General features: G+C 40.6%; 1 protein-coding gene across 4 annotated transcripts in view; it reads right to left on the bottom strand.

Moving 5' to 3' along the window:
- UBIAD1 (UbiA prenyltransferase domain containing 1) overlaps window positions 1–19,863 on the bottom strand; it is a 200,454-nt gene that overhangs the window by 57,619 nt on the left and 122,972 nt on the right. For 3 of the 4 annotated variants that reach the window (XM_044063222.1, XM_044063221.1, XM_044063220.1), the window contains one exon: window positions 2,524–3,151. In XM_044063222.1, coding sequence (XP_043919157.1) covers window positions 2,524–3,079 — 556 coding nt within the window. In that variant the 5' untranslated portion in view covers window positions 3,080–3,151. Of the gene's footprint in view, window positions 1–2,523; window positions 3,152–3,324; window positions 3,448–19,863 lie in introns of those variants that run through there. The other variant, XM_044063223.1, reaches the window with a different exon arrangement.

The raw sequence follows: 19,863 nt of genomic DNA, 5'->3' as shown, positions 1-19,863 counted from the left end.
TAACGTCACTCAACCATGGGGAGGACATGCAGGCTCCACACAGAAGGCGCTCCAGCAGAGAACCGAACGGGAGAACCTCTTGCTGTGAGGAGACCATGCTAACCGCTGTACTACCGTGGCCTATTTGACACTCAGCTGTATAATATGCAATTTACCAATTGTTTAAAAAAAAAAAAAAAAAATCACCATAAAGTTAACACTTAACCTAGATAATCCTACAGTTCATTTGCAAAGTTGTTCTGTTACTGCTTCTTTTTGTAGTAATTATACTTTCATCACATAAAGCAGGCTTTCTAATACTAAAATATGTAATTTTTCTTTTAGGTTCATAGGTTAGTACTAAGCTAACTGTCCTTGCGAGCCATTGTAAGCTTAGCCAATTATCCATTGTGAGACTCAAACCCTGCACCTTGTGTTTGTAAGGCAAACACCTTAACCATTAGGCCACCCTCCCAAAAAGTTATGTGTTAAAGCGTGAAGGTTCATAGGTTAGTACTAGACTAACTGCCCTTGCGAGCCATTTTAAGTCTAGTCAATTATATCTTGGGAGGCTTGAACCCTGCACCTTGTGTTTGTAAGACAAACACCATAACCATTAGGCCACCCTCCCAACCCGAAGAAGATTAGGTTTTACTGTTTAAGTTTAATAATCTTGTGTTTGTATTTCCTGTATGCTGACCTACTGCCAGGTAGTTCCTGGAACTGAGTCATGTGGTCTTACATTTTGATTATGTAACGGGGCTAGACAGCTTGCAGTAGAAAAGGCATGTTTTCTGTAGTACCCAGCAGCTTTCAACACAAAGTGACACAGTGCAGCACTGTCGGCCAGTCAGATAATAAATAACTAAAATGTACTTCATCCAAATGAAAAGTAATAAAAGGGAGACAGAACATACGTTTCCTAGTAGTGTATACTGTTAGGCATACACTGAAAATACACAGATACAACAATGTAATAAAAAGTCTGCATTTCTGTGGAGTGTCTGTTCTCAACCGGGGATTAAACAACAGGAAACCTTACCCTGTGGCATGTGCTCCCATCCCTTACACCCCAGGGAGCCAGCAAAGCTAGATCACCGCTCCCTACCCCCAACATCAGCTCCTCCAGGGACTTGGGGAAAAAAAAAAAAAAAAAAAAAAATATATATATATATATATATATATATATATATATATATATATATATATATATATACTTTCAAACTGGACAAGTTTAAGCCTGTAAATTTCTATTCATAGATTCTGAACTTTTTGATAGCTTTTTACAACAGAAATAACTCCTTATGATCCAGGTGTTTGAGTGTCAAAGTCTCAATATAACCTGCCCTTGCATGATCCCTGAGCTAGTATACACAAGTAAGAGGGTGTGGTAATGCAGAGGCACTTGTCCCCCTACCAAACATTTTTATTTCAGCTTTTAACCATTTGTTTCATCTAGCTGAAGCTTCAGTGATCAGAGATAATTAAAAAAAAATTCAAGTGAAACTGTAAACGAAAATGAATCCTCAGAGCTACACAATATCTTAAGAAATAGGCATCTCCTAGAAGTCATTAATGGCAGTTCAAACAATCCCTTCCTTCTACACTGCCACAATTACACTTAGCATGCATGAAACCCTCAAAACTATTCCCCACACCAATTCAGTTTGCAGAACACTGCAAGAGAGTGAATAGCCATATGTACAAATGACACTACCTCATGATGTATTTCAGAGGCCATGTACAAGGTCTTAGCTCCATCAACTAATTCTCACAAGATATTTATCATTTGGTTAATGGTGGAATGCTATTTCCCCAATCAAAACTTACAGAAGTCCTAGAATGTTTGACATTCAACTGGCTATGCGATGAGATCACAGTCCTGAGACCCATTTTTTTCATCCTTGCTGGATCACATAGTGGCACAGAGGGTAAAGCAGTATGTGGGGGTGAAGCCTTTACTGGATGTTTATAGGGGGCTCCACTCTACAAAACTGTTTAGTTGCTGTCTCCCATAACTTTGACAAGTTCTTTGAATGACCTGTCCAAGCTGCTGTTAAAGGACCATGCACTAGCTTCTTGAAGTGGCCCCTCCCATATATCCGTGGATCAGTCCAAATAACAAAGACAATGTCAGCCAGGCATAAACAACTTTCCCCATCATTCATTCAACATAACAAATACATCATATCAGAAATAAATGATTGCTGGTAACTTCAGCAACTAATTGTGGCAAGATCTGGTAAGTTCCAGTGGCACTTGTACTGAGAGACAGTAAGCAATGGAATGGGATTATAAGTAGCACCTGTCACACAAACTCTCCTCTACACCGCAAGACACAAGATTGCCTTCTGCACAGGAACAAAGCAATATAAAAACCAAAACAGTACATAGCACAGAAACTTACACTTCCCACTGTAATACAATGATACTATTATAAATTGCACATATCAACTCAAACTGCCTCCCCAATAAATAAAAAAAAACATACAACCCACTCCATCTGCAATGTTAAAACACATAGCAATGCTACAAATAACTTACCTCCTGTATAAAGAAATGAACTGGAAAGACCCCCAAAGTAGATCAGAGCCAAATGTTCCAATTTCAGTGTTGACAGAACAAATAAACATGTACAACACACGCAGCCCAAGGTGTACAGAAAGGCTCCAAACCTGACAACATCCTGTGGTTCAAGAATTCGATCTACAAGTGTCCTATCATCACTCTTTTTATGATCAATCCCTTTTGAAAAGTCATAATACGTATTAACCAAGTTACCAGCACCATGGACAGAAAGCACTGCCACAGCGCAGACAATTAAGACAATAATATCGATAGTTCCTTCAACCCGGTAGGCTAATGCGCTACCTAATACTACAGGAATCAGAGATGCACTAAAGCTCCAAGGTCTGAGGGCTACTACATAAGCAGCACATTTGTGCTTTATGGTAGAAGTCAGGTGAGTGCTTCTCTCTGGAACATCCTGATCACGTTCTTCTGTCAGATGCTCACTTTCATTTTCTTGTTCTTTCAAAGGATCACCATTCAGTGTTTCATCTGCTATGACTATTTTGTTCACTTCCTCCTCCTGCTCCATGCCCAACTTTGGTTTTATACCGATGAGTGGTAAGCCTCACAATATTTTACTGCAACATGTTCCGTGACATACCTGAAGCAGAAGCAAACATGCTAAGTTCATATGGAAAGTAAACTGTGTTGCAGGTTATAACATACAATATGTCAAAATCAAATAGTTAAATCAGTGATCGTGTACTGTTCCTACAAAACTACTACTGTATAATTAGTTTATTTGAAGTTAGATTAGCAACAACTTTAACATACCTGTCATGCTAAGCAGCAAAGCAAATGCAAAATACTGCTGCAGTAATTTTTAAACAAAATTAGATCATGTTTAGTCTTGTACTATTAGTGTGTAGTTGTAAAATCTGAGAAAGGTCTTCTGATGCCAGCAGTAAACTATCAATCTAATATGACATGACTGCACTCCAAACACATGAGCAAGTCTTCAAAAGTACCTGCCAGAGAAATAAAAGGTTAAATATACCTTAAAGGAGGCACTAAACTGTATACAAAATTAAAGAAATGAAAACCATGACAAACAACTGTACTATTCCTTGCAGGGAACATGGCAATGGTTAAAACACTAAAAAAATACATTCTTAAGATGAAGACTTGAGGTGCTACTAAACCTTTAAATTCATCCTGGGTTACAATTTCTCAAACATTATTCTGCCGTGCTAAGCCAAACTGCTCTTAACTGCAAACACACATTACATGAAATAGGGGCAAGGTGCTGAAACTCATTAAAGCACAACATTTGATTAAAAAAAAATAAAAAGCTTTTTTACTGCAAAAATGCTATGAATGACTACAGTAATGGAGACATGTCTCTCAAGTCCTTTCTTGAAGGGGTGAATCGGTCCCCCAGTCAGTTACAAATCAATCTTTCAGGAAGGAAAAAGGTTGTGCATCCCAGAAGAGAAGCACCTATCGGCTAAAGCCCTTTTTCTCTTGATAGCTCTGCAGAAACTAAGATGCTTTGGCACTGACTACGCTCCAGATGATCTGATTTCAACTAGCAGCCTAGGCACTGGAGTAACCAGCTGTTGGTTTATACATCCTTATGGAAAGTGCTGGCAGAGTCCCACCACAGAAGCACCATACGAGGGAAAGTCTAAATGTTCATCTCCTGTACTAAGGACTCAGAGGTAGGCAAGTAGGACAAAGTACACAGCATTCTCTCAAATGCATATGAAAAATAAATATTTAACTCATGCTGGAGGAGTGCTGTGTCCTTCATTCTTGCTTGCTAAACTCTCCAAGTCTCCTTAGATAAGGGTTTTAGAGAAGCCCCTCTTCTCCTCCATCTTTACAACCTCCCGAACAAGCTGAAAATTGTAGCGACAGCCTTTCCCTGCAATTAAGCAAAGCCAAGCACCTCTACGTGAGATGTACATACTACAAGACTAAAGATGTTTTATTAGGTGATTTATTCTGATTGAATAATTTCTTAACTGAGCAAGTAGGCTTGTCAAAGGACCGACTTCAGCAATGGTATGGGACAACTGTCAAAGAGTTTAAACGTGGCATAATACAACAGTGGCATAAAATGTTATACATGCTTAAATGATGTTAGGTTAAGTAGGCAAAACATTTAGTATGAAAATGAGGGGTGGGACATTGACATAATGGTTAAGGTGTTTACCTTACAGACCGAAGGTGCAAGGTTTGATTCTCAAATGGGGTAACCGGCTAGGATTAAGATGGTCCATAAGGGGCTGTTACCCTAGTACTTAACTATGAACCCATGAATAAAACTTGTTCCAGTAATTAGGCCGCTGTCCATTCCAGGAATAATGTTGATGAGTGTCAAGACAGCTGTGGATGTACTACGACCAAAAAGTCATGCTGCTTTTGAGAAAGGTGGCATTGGCTGATGTACTGAAAGAGATGCAAGTAAAGTAATTTTTTCCAAAATCTTTTCTATGATAGGGAGAATAGAAATGAGATGGACTGGAAGGATTATGTTTCAATTTAAATTGAAACATTAGACAATTGAAATGTTTAAAATAAAAATTTGAATTTAATGTGTTTTATCAGTCACTGACTGTCAGCATCACGCCTCAAACACAGCAGCCTGGTGCTACATTTAAAAGTATCGGTTGTAAAAAAAAAAAGTTTTTTTTTTTTTTTTTTTTACATTTTGGGTGTGGTTTCCTTTAATACAATAGTAAGCTTCAATTAAAAATTCTACACCCATTTAGAAAACATGCATAGTTCCAACAGCCCCTACAAGAACAAAGTATCAAGGGAAATTCAAAAACAAGGCACCCTGGTGGTCCACTGCCATAAATAAATCATACATAAAGAATATCTACAAATTTAGTAGATCCAAATGCCTGTTCTCATGAATATCAAAAAAGTCTTGCAAAATAACTGGAGAATACTTTCAGGTCCACTAAAGCATACCAAGAAAGTACAATTGTATACTCTTACCATAAATGTAGATGTTAAGAGTGTATTCACTGCTGCAGTCATCACACTTGGGTTATCTGCCAGCAGGTAGCCCTCAGTTGGCCCAAATTCCAGTGTCTTAGTATTTCTGTGTCGGATGCTGTCGCTTCTTCCATGACGTCAGGTTGTCAGGGGTATAGAACAGGCAGCAGACACCATTACATCAGGTTTTCTTGCCCCAAATGTCAGGAGCCCCCAAATATGAAGCTAGTATATGGTGGGAAATACCACCAGTAAAAACTAAATACCAATGTCATTAGGAATAGCCATAGAGAGGAGAGGTTGGAGGGAGGGAAACCAGGACTGCAACTGTGAAAACACTTGAAAATCAACATTTATGGTAAGTGTACACAACTGTACTATGTTCTTCGTGTTTCACTGTTGCATTCATCACACCTGGGTTGATTCCCAAAGTTGAGGAAGGGTGGAGGCAGTCAAGAAGTGTTAGGGCTGGCTAGTAGGCCTTGCAAGACTGCTGTAGCAAATACAGCCCTGGATTTGGAAAAAACAGGCAAGTGGTAGTGCTTGGTGAAGGTGTGTACAGAACTCCAGGTTGCAGCTTCCAGAAGGTCTCTGGTAGGGACTCCCCTGAGAAATGCTGTAGAGGTAGAAGTAGCCGTAGTGGAATGTGTTCTGACCCCCTGAGGTGCTGGTTTTCCATGGTGCTTGCAGCAGAAATGGATGCAGTGTGCTATCCATTTGGAAATGCTTTGTTTTGAAATGGCCTTACCCTCTGCCCCTGAAGCAAAGCTGACTAGCAGCACTGGTCAGATTTTCTGAAAGGCTTAGTCCCATCAAGGTAGAACCCGAGCTGTCTGTGCAACATCCAAAGAGTGCAGTATCCTTTCCCCTTTATTCTGAGGGTTAGGGAAGAAGGTTGGCAAGTGGATGGATTGGTTTAGAGCCACACTGGACACCACCTTAGGTATAAAGGAAGGGTTAGTCCTGAGGGAAACCCTGTCCACATGGAAAATAATGAAGGGTTCCACAGCCATTAAATGCCTGTAATTCAAGACACTCTTCTGGTTGAAGTTATGGCTAAAAGTAAGGCTGTTTTCCAAGAGAGGAATTTTAACTCTGCTGAAGCAGCAGGTTCAAAAGGGGGAAGCGTGAGCTTTTCCAGTACAAAGTTAAGGTCCCAGGCAGGGGAGGGTGCCCTCCTTGGGGGCCTTAAGTTGTTAGCCCCTTGCAGGAACTGTTTGATGAGAGGGTGAGAAAATAGTGGTGGGTCAGTATTATAATGAGTCGAGATGGCAGAGGCATGAATCTTAGTGGAGGAGGATAGGCCTCTGTGGAGTAGCTCTGCTAGGTAATCCAGGATAAGAGGCAAGGAGGGCACTGCTGTGTCCTTTCCTTTAGACCGAGTCCGAGAACCATATCTTTTCCACTTTTCAGCTTAGGATTTCCTAGTACTAGACCTTCTGGCTTCAAGAATGACATCCAGCAGCTGTTTGCTGAGGGTTGCTGGTGGGGTATTCAAGGGATAAGCCAGGCTGCAAGGTTTAGGGTTTGCAATTGTGGATGCAAAATCTGTCCCTCCTGCTGAGACAGCACGGTAGGAGTCTGGTGCAGGTGCCAGAGTGGCAACATTGTCAGGCTGAGCAGGAGTGGGTACCAGTGCTGGCGTGGCCAGGCTGGGGCAATCAGAATTGCCCTTGGCCTGTCTTCTTTAATCTTGAGTAGTACACTTAAGAGAAGGGGCAGAGGGGGGAAGGCATAGATTGAGAGATTTTCCCATTGAAAGGATAGGGCATCCACCTTCCAGGCCCTGCTGTGAGGGTTCCTGGTGCAGTATTTGCTTAACTGGTAGTTCTCAGGGGAGGCAAAGAGATCCACCTCTAGTGTCCCCCACCTCTGGATCAGAAGGTTGAAGGTGTTGGGCTCCCATTTCCACTCGTGTGGGTCTAGAAGATTTCTGCACAAGTCATCTGCCAGTGAATTTTGTTTGCCTGGCAGGAATTGAGCTTTTAGATGGACATGGTTGCTCAAGGCTGTGTTCCACAGGGCCATGGCTAACCTGCAGAGTGGGTAAGAATGGGTTCCCCCCGGCTTGTTTATGTACCACATAAAACTGTGGTGTTGTCTGTTTTTATCAGCAGTTGTCCTGGAAGAATTAGGTATTTGAAAGCTGTCAAAGCATTCTGTATAGCTAGCATCTCTTTTTGATTGATGTGCAGGAGAATCTGCCTTGGGATCCAGTGGCCCCAAATGCATTTGCCTGCCATGTGAGCCTCCCATACATAGTCTGATGAGTCTGTTGTCAGGGTTTGGGCGGCATGGGGTTGAGTGAAATGCAGTCCCTTGTTGTGGTTGCATACTTCTGCCCACCAGAGGAACTCTGTCCTTAGACAAGGTATGAAAGGAATGACTGTTTTCAGGTCCTGAGAATGCTGGCACCAAAGACTTAAGTACCATTGAAGTTTCCTCATATGCAGTCTTGCATATGGAATTAGTAGAATACATGAGGCCATGAACCCTAGGGCTTGCATTATTTTTCTTGCAGATAGCAAGTCAGCACCCTTTGTACAAAGGCCTGATGATTCAAAAGTATGTCTTGGCTTTCTGCCTGAACTAGACAATCGTCCAAGTATGGGTATATTTGAATATTTCTTTGTCTGCAAAACGCAATAACTGGGGCTAGGCACTTTGTGAATACCCTGGACACAGTAGATAAGCCAAAGGACAGTGCAGAGAACTGTGCTTTGAAGCGTAGGTATCTTCTGCAAGATTCCCTGATAGGGATGTTCAGGTATGCTTCTTTTAAATCTAATGTTGCCAACCAAGCATCCTTGCCTAGCACAGGAAGCAACTGGTGCAGAAGTCAGCATCTTGAATTTTGGAATCACCAAAAAGGTGTTTAGAGTAGAAAGGTCCACGATAGGATGCCATGAATTGTCTTTTCTGGGTACCAGGAAAAGTCTAGAATAGAAACCTTGTCCCTTTTCCTCTTCTGGTACCAACTGAATAGCCCGCATGTTTAAGAGAGAAAGTACTTGCTTTTGGGCGTCTGCCCACTTATTTGGGGGTAGATCTGGCCACCCGCTTGGTGTTGCCAATGTGTGGAAGTGAAATCTGTATCCTTGGGACACTATATTTAAGACCCATTTGTCCTGGGTTACGAGTTTCCAGTTTTTGGCCTGCAGACCAATCTTTCCGCCTACAGGAGCATTCAGTTGAGAAGTGCTTGGAAGTTTTAAAGTCAAGTCACTGAGTCAGTTTTCCATAGGGGAGAGTATTACTACTCCCAGATTTGGATGCGGAAGCCCCCCACTGCTTAGTCTTGCGCGTACCCTGTGACTGAAACCTGAGGTTTCTACTGTGTCTGGGTTTGGCTTGAGAAGATCTGGAAGGGGCCGGAAAGGACCAATTCTTAAGAGTACCAATGCCTACTAAATCTTGGAGGCTGAACTTGCAAAAAATCTCACAGTTTGCATAGATTTAGCTTTATCTTCCATCTTTTTAAGGACTTCATCAGTTTTGTTGCCAAACAGGCGGTCTTGATTTAATGGAGCATCTAACAGCTTAGCTTTAATATGATCAGGCAAAGATTGCTCCTTAAGCCAAGCATGCCTTCTGAGTACAGACCCAGTGACAGCAGCCCTGCAAGAGGCTTCTGAAGAATCAAATCCACATTGCAAAGTATGTTTTCCAACCTGTTCAGCAGAATGCATTAAATCCTGTAATTCTTTATTTTCAGCACAGTCAGGAATCAACATAATTTTCTGTTTAAGCAATCCAATAACATGTTGTTGATACTTTAACATATGAAACTGACAGTTTAAGGCCCTAATGGCCAAAGTTGCAGAAGTGCAAACCTTCTTACCCCATCTATCCAGCTCCCTGGAGTCTCTATCAGAAGGGGTAGGATTTTAGCAGTAGAAGCCTTAATGCCCCTTGGATCCCTGTGAAATAGTCTCAGGATCCGCAATAGGATTTTTAAAAAGAAACTTATGAGAATCAGGGACCCAGTAATATCGATCAGGTTTTCTGGGAGCAGGAGGCAAAGAATCAGGGGCTAAACTAGATTCCAAAAAGGCATCATCAACAATGTCTAGTACTGGAGGCATAGCTAAAGGCCTATGCTGAGGTAGGAGTAAGAAATCCCCAAGTCTCTTTTTTGAATCTGAAAAATCATGGCTTTTACATTGAAAATGCTCCCTTAAAGTGTGCAAGGTTTCACCAAAGGAAAAATCCTGTGGAGGGGAAGCAGAGGGGATAGAGTCCTCTGCATCACAACCCTCATAAGTAGATGAGGGTAAATCAAGATCAGAAGAATCAGAAAAATCAGAATCCTGATCAGAGGACTCAAACAAATTCAGTCCTAGGTCTCTTAGAAGTGTGTGTGTGGGGGGGTAGGGTGGCTTCCCCTGATTAGAGTTATAAGATCTTTAGCCATTCTTATCATTTGTTTTTTAGGCATAGAGGCCTGTGCATGCAGCCTGGGCGTCGGTTTCTTAGGCATGGTTTGACTATTAGGCCTTAAAGAAGGAGGCTTCGGTTTAATATGCAAATCCATAGGCCTGAATACACCCTCAGAAGCCGGTGCCTGCACAGCGGCTCTGGACCCATCCAAGGTAGAAACATCAGCTGGTTCCACAGTTGAATCATCTCGCGGCATACTGGACTCCGAATGGGTCTCATTAGAGGCCTGCAAATCAGAAGTTGCGGGTATCAGGGGCTGAGAAAGTGCCTCACTGAGTACCGGTGAACTGGCGACTGGTTTAGGAGAAGCGTAGTTGGCAGCTTTGGACCTAGGCAGCCTGTCTGTGTCTTTATCTTTGCGTTTTTTCAGAATACCAGTAGTCGGATGGCTAACGGATGACATTTCAGGACAATTGAACCCAGAACCTAAATATTTAGAGGCAGAAATATACAGACAATGGACAGTGCATTGACTAAATAAGGCATAAAACCGACAGCAAGGTACGTCGTGGTCAGGGCCTAGGCAAGGAATACAGTACGAATGAAAATCTTTGCGAGGCATTTGCTTTCCACAAGAAATTAAATTAACTTTTACTGACATTGGTAAGGAGGAAGAAAAAGTTTCCCCAACTACTTAGCTTTAGTTGAAGACTTCGGTTCTGAAACTCGAAAATGAAAATTTCAGGAGTCTGCCGACTGGCACTTGCGAACTGCTTCTGCTTCGGGCACCGCACGGCAAGAAAGACTGATGTAATGGCATCGGCTGCATGCTTTATACCCCTGATGACCTGACGTCATGGAAGAAGCGACAGCAACTGACGCAGGACACAAGACTTTGTTAATCAGGTTGACTGAGGGCTACTGCAAGCAGATAACCCAAATGTAATGACTGCAACAGTGAAACAAGAAGAACATCATGAAATCGTTGCTGGATACCAAGAAAATCACACAAAGCTTTCATCAGTTTACTGACAAACTGTGGCCCGTTATTGGATTCGATAACTCGTGGCCATCCCCAATGACAAAAAATGTTTTTCCATAAGGCTTCTGCTGTAGCCTTAGCAGTCATTGTTTTTATCGGAATTGCTTTTACCCATTTTGAAAAACATCAACTACCACTAGAAGATACCTGCAGCCACCTTTAGCTGGGGGTAATGGACCTGCAAAGTCAATCTGGATGGCAATACCAAGGTCCATCCGCTGGAGTTACCCTTAGTAACTGTGGCTTTTTCAATTGAGCATTAACCTGCAAACATATTAAGCATTTAGCATGCACTAAATCGCAGATTTTCTTTAACTGTGGATGCCAGTACTTGTTCTTTACAACGGGCCATAACGTTTGTGCACCCAAATGTCCCAATACCTGATGATTAAATTTTACTAACTGTTGTGCCTGTTGGTACAGCATACAAGTAAGGCTAGAATAGTCTTCAAAACATTTTGCATAATATTTCCCTGGATTCTCTCCTACAAGAGTACATTTTTCTAACTCTTCCTGCAGTCCAAACTTAGTTTGGATCTGCAGCAAATCATGCTGCAAATTCTGAGCTGAAAATGTCTGTATGGCATGTACTGCAGTGGTTTTATCTGGTACACTAGAAAGGTGTTCTGTAGAATACAATTCCATTCCTTCCTTTTTTGCCATCTGATCAGCATATTTATTTAACTGAAAAATTTCATTTGTAGCTGTTTGATGAGCTTTTACCTTTAAGATACTGTAGAACCCAAAAGGGACTGACTACAAACCAAATTTCAAACAGTCTGCAACACAGAAGCATGTTTGAGTGGTTTGCCCACATTAACAAACCCTCTCCTTGCCCATGTAGACATATGCAGCTGCAGAGAATTAACTACGTATGCACTGTCTGAAAAAAATATTGACAGGTAGAAAATGCTGTAACACACAAAGAACTACTTTCAGTTCAGGTCGCTGAGCAGACATGTATTCCAGTAACTGAATCAGACTCTGCTGTCCCATAGAAGAGTTTTTTGGTACTACTGCAAATCCAGTCCGATATTGTCCATTATCCCAAAATTGAGCACCGTCAAAGATGGACAGCATGTCTTCCTGAAAATCAGGAGACAGAATGGGCTTTTCTGGATATGAAATGTGCCTAATGCATTTGTTTAGTTTTTCTTTATAGCCCATGAAGTTAGATAAGTAATACTTATCTCCTGCCTTTATTGCAACTTGCTTGACACTAAATAATGCCAACCATTTTGCAAACACTGCTTGACTGATGTCATTAATCAGTTTACTTAGAGTCTCATTTACCAAAGCCTGTATGGCATAATGCGGTGTTTGTACTATAATGTCTTTGGAAAAAGCTGTTAGGTATTCAGTTTGTTTTAAACCCCAGTAAATGGCCAAAAGTTGCTGAATGCACGGGTGATATCACCTCTCAACACGTGCCATTTTCCTACTGAAAAATGTAAATTCTTTTCCATTCTAGAATCAGAGCCCTGAGGCCACTCCTGTAAAAGCACAACAGAAGTGTGTTGGGTCCAGCTGCTGCCTGTAACACAAAGGGACGTGTTAGACTTGGAGCTACTAATTCTGTAGCCTTGGTCAATGCTGCCTTTAAATCACAAAAAGCCGTATTTTCCTTTGGTTCCCACCATACCTCTCAACCTTGAAACATCAAAAATCTGGACAAGGCCCATGAAAAATAGGTACAAATCTGTACGGTGATTAACATAAAATTTGCATAAATAATTACATAACCCCACCCACTCCAGTGGAATTGTGGGATACCAACCTTCAAATGTAAACTTAAGAACAGCACAAAAATATAGCACCGGAGTCCCCCTGCATCCATAGCCATTCCAGTGTCCCATTACCTAGCTATTTCACCCCATTTACCATAAACACTAATGTGTCCGCAGTGCACTGCTTTATTTCTACAATGACTTGGATTTTATTTTTACATTTTATATTACAATGCACAAACACTAATAAATATCTGCTAAACAAAGCACTGTCTCTCAATGAAAATTGACTTGGCATTAAAACTTACCTGCCCTTGAAACTCACATGCATAGAAACAGCATTGAAAACCACAGCCACACCACATCCAAAGAAAATGCATCATTCTGACCAGCGGTGGATAAAGATAACTTTGGGCTACTTTCAAATCATTGGCCCCTTGCACACAAAACAACAAACAAAGTTGGAGTGCATTTTAAATTTATAAACAATTTTCCAGTAGGCAATGAAACAAACTGCATGAACCAATAACGACATCTACCCTATTCAGAACATTTCCATGATAAAAGTCTACTTCCACACATACTATGTATATGTGTGTGTGTGTGTGTGTGTGTGTGTGTGTGTGTGTGTGTGTGTGTGTGTGTGTATATATATATATATATATATATATATATATATATATATATATATATATATATATATATATATATATATATATATATATATATATATATATATACACACATATATACATACACACATACACACCTTGCACAGCTTCTCGCACTCATTTTCAATTTCAGTTTTTTTTTGAGGGGGGACAAGACCAAAAACCAGGGACACATTTTAATCATTGCTTATATAAATTTGGAAAGTTGCTTGAATAAAATGTTGCGTAACCACCTCGCATTTCACTGCCAAGTCCTGAACCCAGGCCTGTGCACTATAGTCAGAACACACCACTAAGCCAAAGCAGCAGTCTCCTGAGAGATAGGAAGACTGAAACTTAAATGGCTTATCATTTAGTGAATTCATTTCTCATTTCTCACCATAGCTCTCAACCTCTTAGTACAAAAAAAAAACTGGAAAAGCCAATAATCGGGAAATACAGCCCCCAAAGGGGGAGAAATTTCAAATACTGATTTTACAAACTTAGAAAATAGCTTGTGTTACCATTTATTTTATGAAGAATATAAAAAAGTCTGAAATTCAAATGCCTGTGTTAGTATTTAGTGAATTCAGTCTGTTTTTTTAACGAGGAACAGAAAAAAAAGGCATAAACTCACAAGTGGTGGTTAGGGACTTTATATTCTTCATAAATATAAGAAAACATTTCATAAAGTCCCTAGCCACCATCACTTGTGAGTTTATGCCTCATTTTTGTTCTGTTCCTCATTAAAAAAACACTGAAAGACTGAATTCACTAAACACTGACAGGCATTTAAATTTCAGACTTTATATTCTTCATAAAATAAATGTTAACACAAAACCTTTTATAAAGTCTGAAATTGAAATGCCTGCCAGTATTTAGTAAAGTCTGTCCTTCAGTGTTTTTTTTTTATGAGGAACAGAACAAAAATGAGGTATAAACTCAAGGGGTGGCTAGGGACTTTAGACTCTTTACCTGTACCCAAGGTACAGGGCTTAAGCTTGAGTTCCTCTAGCCACCAGGTGTTTCTGTCGGGAACACACACACACAGACACACACAGTCACAAAGACTTTACGAGTTAAATATGTAGACTTAAAACAGTTCAGGGTAAATGTAAATGAAGACCAGGCAGCAACATAAACTAACCACACACACACTTTACAAGCAGCAACGTAAACTAAACGAAATATGTAGACTTAAACACAGTTCAGGTAAATGTAAATAAAAAACAGCAACTCTTCAACGGAAAGTCTATGTTCATTCACACACACCTTATTTTCCAAGATGAGCTTCAAAAGTCCCTAACTGCACTGCAAGCAACTCTATTCTATTTTAAACATAATAAAAGACCAGCAACTCTTCCGCTCAGGAGTCACACACACACACCTTACTTTGTAAAACTGCAGCCCAACCTCAAAAGTCCCTAACTGCACTCCCTCTGTTCCGTTCAGGAACGAAATAAGTAAATCTAAATAAAGACAAAGTTATTTTCTAAGACGAGCTTCAAAAGTCCCTAACTGCACTGCAAGCAACTCTATCCCATTTAAAACATAAATAAAGACCGGCAGCAACTCAACTTCAAAATTCCCTAACTGCACTCCCTCTGTTCCGTTCAGGAACGAAATAAGTAAATCTAAATAAAGACAACCAGCAACTATGTTCATTCAGGAAAGTCTGTTCAAAGTCCCTACACTGTTCTGTTTCTGTTCAGTAAGTAAATGTAACTTACCCTGTACGACTGCTGTCCCCAACTGCAACTCAGACTGCAGGAAAGAAATAAGTAAACTGCCAATGTTCAAGTAAACTGTCCGTCGCAACTTAAGTGCTGTTCAAAAATTCCAACTGCAAGTGCCATTCACCTGGTAAAGTCCCAGTAAATAACTTACTCCAGTCCATGATCCCATCAGGAAAGTAAACTAACGGTCCGTGGCAACAAGTGCTGCTGCTATTGAAGACTGCAAGTGCCGTTCCGTTTACATCAGGAAATAAGTGCTGAGTCCGCGCTTGCATTCAAACAGAATGAGCACCTGAGCTCAATTCCGACAGGCTGGTGGAGCTGACGTCATTGTGCGCGTGATGACGTCAGCTCAAAAGCGCGAGAAATAATATTTCAAACAGCAAAAAATCGGAACTCAAGGGGTGCCACTCGGGAATCGTGGCACCCCATCATTTGAACCCCAAAACTCGGTAAAAACCGAGCAATTCGGTACAGTTGGGAGGTGTGGTTCCCACTCCAGAAAGGGTTATTCTTTCTGGCTAGAAAGCATGTCATAGAGGCACTGCCATTCTGGCATATTCCTCCATGAATTCCCAGTTATAATTCATGATACCTAGAAATTTGTGCAAATCCGGAATGGTAACCAGTTTAACCACTTGCAAAATTCTCTGCACCCTCTCTGAACAAGGAGTACGCCCAGAAGCACGTAAAATAGTACCTAGAAATTTTACTTCAGATGACATGAATTGTACCTTTTCACTTTTAACTTTAAACCCTGCCTCCTACAGTGTTTGAAGAACCTGTGTTACTTTAGCTAAATGCTGTTCTTTTGTTTCAGACTGTATTAGTATGTCATCTAACCGCGTCACGACATACTGCTTATTTTGAAATGTAAAGGCAAACCTTTGCCAGTCTTTTTTCTGCAGTGGTACTGCAAAGAAACCATCAGCAAAGTCTATGACTGTAAACCACTGACTTTATGGTTTTATTCTTGCTGCTAGCTCTGGGACTCCTGGAATCAAGTGAGCCCGGGGAGTCGTGAATTGGTTCACTTTCCGTAAATCAATAACCAATCGGTAAGTGCCATCTTTTTTTTTTTAACTGGCCATATGGTGAATTTGTAGGGCTATTCCCCTTTTGAATTTTTCCCACATCAAGCCATCATTGTATGCAGTTTTGCATGTTTGTCTCTGCTTCCTTTGGGATCGGATACTGTTTCTGAAACAGTGGAATAAAATCTTTGTCACTTCCAACAGAAACTATTTCCTGTAGCTTCTTGCAGTCTGTGGGCCCGAGACCACAACGTAGGGAACTGTTTTACCTTTAACCATACTTCATTTTCAGCCGGGCTGACAGTACGGTCCTTTACAGAACTGTCTGATACATGTATCGCCTCAACCATACGCAACATGGGACCTTGTCCTTGCCATATAGTGCCATTAGGAAGGTCTATGACAATTCCCATTTTGGATAATATATCCATTCCCAAGATTGTGGAAGTGCAAGAATTATGCATCAAAAATATCCCTTTTACTGGTTCCCCTTGACAGGAGAATTGTACTTGTACAGGTTTACCTATGGCTAGACATCCAGAGCCATTAAAACCTGAAATACAAGTACGTTTAGACAAGTCAGGAGGCAAACGCCTACCTGTCACTGAGACAGCCGCTCCTGTATCTAGAAGAACATCTTCCCACAGGTTCCCCTCTACCCAAATGTTAATAAGTGGTCGTCCATCTTTTCCCTTTCTTGAAGTTAGTCAAGAAAGAGACTTTGGTAGGGAGGGGTCACACCCTTATAGTAGATCCATTTCCCACCCTGAATCATCGGTGGTATTGGACTGCAAAGGACATAACTGCAGTGTTTCCTTGACTTCTTTACAGTCAACATAAGAAGATCAATTAAGTTCATGATGCAAGGCTATTCGCTGCTGCTAATTAGGATTTACTGGTCCCTCAGGAACAAAGTCAGAAGGAACAGTTGTATCCTGCGTGCTAACAATATTACCTTGTATATTGACACTAGGTGTCACACCATCCCTTTGCTGTACTGGGAATACGGACTGTTGAGTGTTTGTGGTATATAGGGGCTGTTGCTGTAGTCCCCTATTACCCTCTGTCACACACTGTTGTGAAGTGTACTGCTGTGTTTGCACTTCTGGCTGCATTCGAGAGCCAGCAGGAAGAAAAACAAATCCAAATGAGACAACCACTTTATACGAGTTGAGCGCTTTCCTCTCCACTAAAGAGACTCCATCAGAGCAATGTGCACACAACTCCCAGCCTTTTATATACCCTCCCCAATTAATCAAACTTTAATGGAATCAATTAAAAGCAGAAAACCCACATTGGTAATAAAAACCCATTCAACAGTAATAGAATTAATTACCATAATCAAGTTTACCTTTTGCTGTCGTGGTACACGTGGCTTATCAAAACTTTTTATGGTAAGAAACTTACCCTTTGCCTCTTGTTCCTGGCGCCATCTGCGATAATATTTACAATCATTTTTAGTATGACCTACATGTTTACAGGAATAACAAACAGGCCATCTCTTTGGAGGACCCTCTATAGGATGGATTAACTTGAGAAGCTTAGTGGCTGGGGGAGCTGATGCTGCCTGTTGTTGCCCCTGGATAATTTGCCCTTGACATGATTGTCCTGCTACATGCTGTGGGACTTGCTGCCCCCGATTAATCCATCTCCCATGCCCCCTTCCCTTAATCCATCTCCCATGCCACCTTCTCCTTACTTTACTAAAAATGGGTGCAGAACGGGAAGCGTAAATCTTTTGCTTATGAATAGCATTATCTTTACAAGTAATACATGCTCGCAGCAATTTATCTACTAACTCTGAGTGTATTTGAAGATTCCTCATAAATAAGTTTCATATACCCTGGGACACCTTTCAAATAGTCCAAAAGGGAGTGCACAACAGCTTTTTGAAAACTGACATCTTTCATATCTTTTTCATCACTGCCATTAACTAGCATATATGCCAACTGGTAATATTCAGCTTGTCCGTCCAAAGAATTGCAGTGTGTCATTTGAAACTGATCTAAAAGTGTTGGTGTGAGAGATTGCCCCCTAGTGTATGCTAACAATACTGCCGTCATTCTTAGGTGTTTAGTTTGTATTGGGATACTGCTTTTGCTAATATAAGCCATGAAACACTGCGGAATAAAATTCCAGAAGCAACGCTCAAGTGTATCATTCCATACACTTATACAAAGCGACTAAATCTCAGTTGACCCCCAAGAAATCTGCAACTATAAGTCAACTTTTGGGTTACAGTTTCTAAGATAAAGCAAAGTTATTTTTTTTTCATGAAATATGCTATAAGGGAATATGCAAACAAACTGTAGCGCTACAAAACTCCAGTTAACCAGGTAGTAATAAGGGGAAAGGAAGAGTCTTTTTAGTTATGAGAAAAGGTTCGAGAAAATTCTAGTAGGCAAGCAAGACTTTAAGGGTTGTGTATCTGTAAAGTTATGCGGGAAGGTATTTAGGGATGTGTAGTGAATCCATGGAGGGTGGAGGTTAGGGTGCTTTATTAGGGACACAATGTAATAATTCAGGACTACATGAACTGGATTAGAAGTCTGTCTGGAGTTAAACGACACACTGGAAGGTATTTAGTACACATGTGTTTCAATAAGGCTATACTTTCTAAACAGTTATTATGAAGTGGGGTTAAGTCTGAGGATTATACTCGCAGATCCATTTTTTTTTTAGGTATGTTTGTAAAGAGGATTCCAAGTGCATGAAGGCTGCAGATTAAGTCATGGTAGTAGGGACACAGTTGCATAGTTCTGTTACACATACTTGTACTGCAACATCATCACTACGACTGTTTCGAGTTTTATGTTCATACAAAACTAAACGGTTTGTGTGTATGTATGTATATGTACAAATTATATAGGTGTGTGTAAAAATGCAAATTTACACATACATGTGTACAGATGTAAAATCAAACATACACACACACACACACACACACACACACACAACAGATGCAAAACAAACAGATACACAAAACAGGAGAAAATGCTGAACTAAACATATGACACTACTCTGCAATGCTTCTGCTTAAATAATACCCCCCCCCCCAAAAAAAAAAAGAGTACATTACTTAATTTTACAGAACAGTGGAGTGGCTTTCTTCTTGTGCCTCACTGGAGGAAGAAAATAATTCTGCATTAATATGCAATATTAAAATTAAAAAGTAAAATCTACCTGCAACGTTACTTGCACGATACAGTTACCAAGAAACTGTTAACGTCTAAAAGTATCTTTTAACCCTAAAAAAAGTCATGGCATATTCACACTTCCAGTAAAAGAACATTCCTAATTGCTCCAAAATAGGAGCGTTTTACTCAAAACAGCACAATGGCCCCAAGATAGATGAAGAACTAACTGTCCATGTTCATATCAAACAGGTTATCAATGAAATAAGACTAACAAACATTTACAGTACCTGACCAAGAGCTTTTGGATAAACGTTTGACTTACTGTTGGTTGAGAATTTGCATGAAAGGGTCGGGAGAAAGTTCTACGTATGTTGATTTGCATGCAAAGAAATTGCACAACAAAGTCAATATACACAGCCGATCAGTCCGACTAAAAATCTACTACCTTGTTTCCCAAAAAGTTCCCCTTTCACTGCTTTTAATGGCCTACCAATAAAAGTCAGACCTGGCTAATCTATGCAGTTAGATATTTCACTTTATGAGGAAGGACCTTCTGAAACTTGAACTGCCAGTAACAACAAAATCTTAATATCTGAAACTTGTGCACTAAGACAACAGCTGCTTTAACTGATGTAGAGTTATTTATGGCAGAAGTACG

This window comes from Protopterus annectens, chromosome 2.part1, assembly GCF_019279795.1.
Source record: "Protopterus annectens isolate FY-2018-M chromosome 2.part1, PAN1.0, whole genome shotgun sequence".
Taxonomy (NCBI): domain Eukaryota; kingdom Metazoa; phylum Chordata; order Ceratodontiformes; family Protopteridae; genus Protopterus; species Protopterus annectens.
Note: the sequence above shows the minus strand (reverse complement) of the source record. Positions and strands in the feature narration are given on the sequence as shown.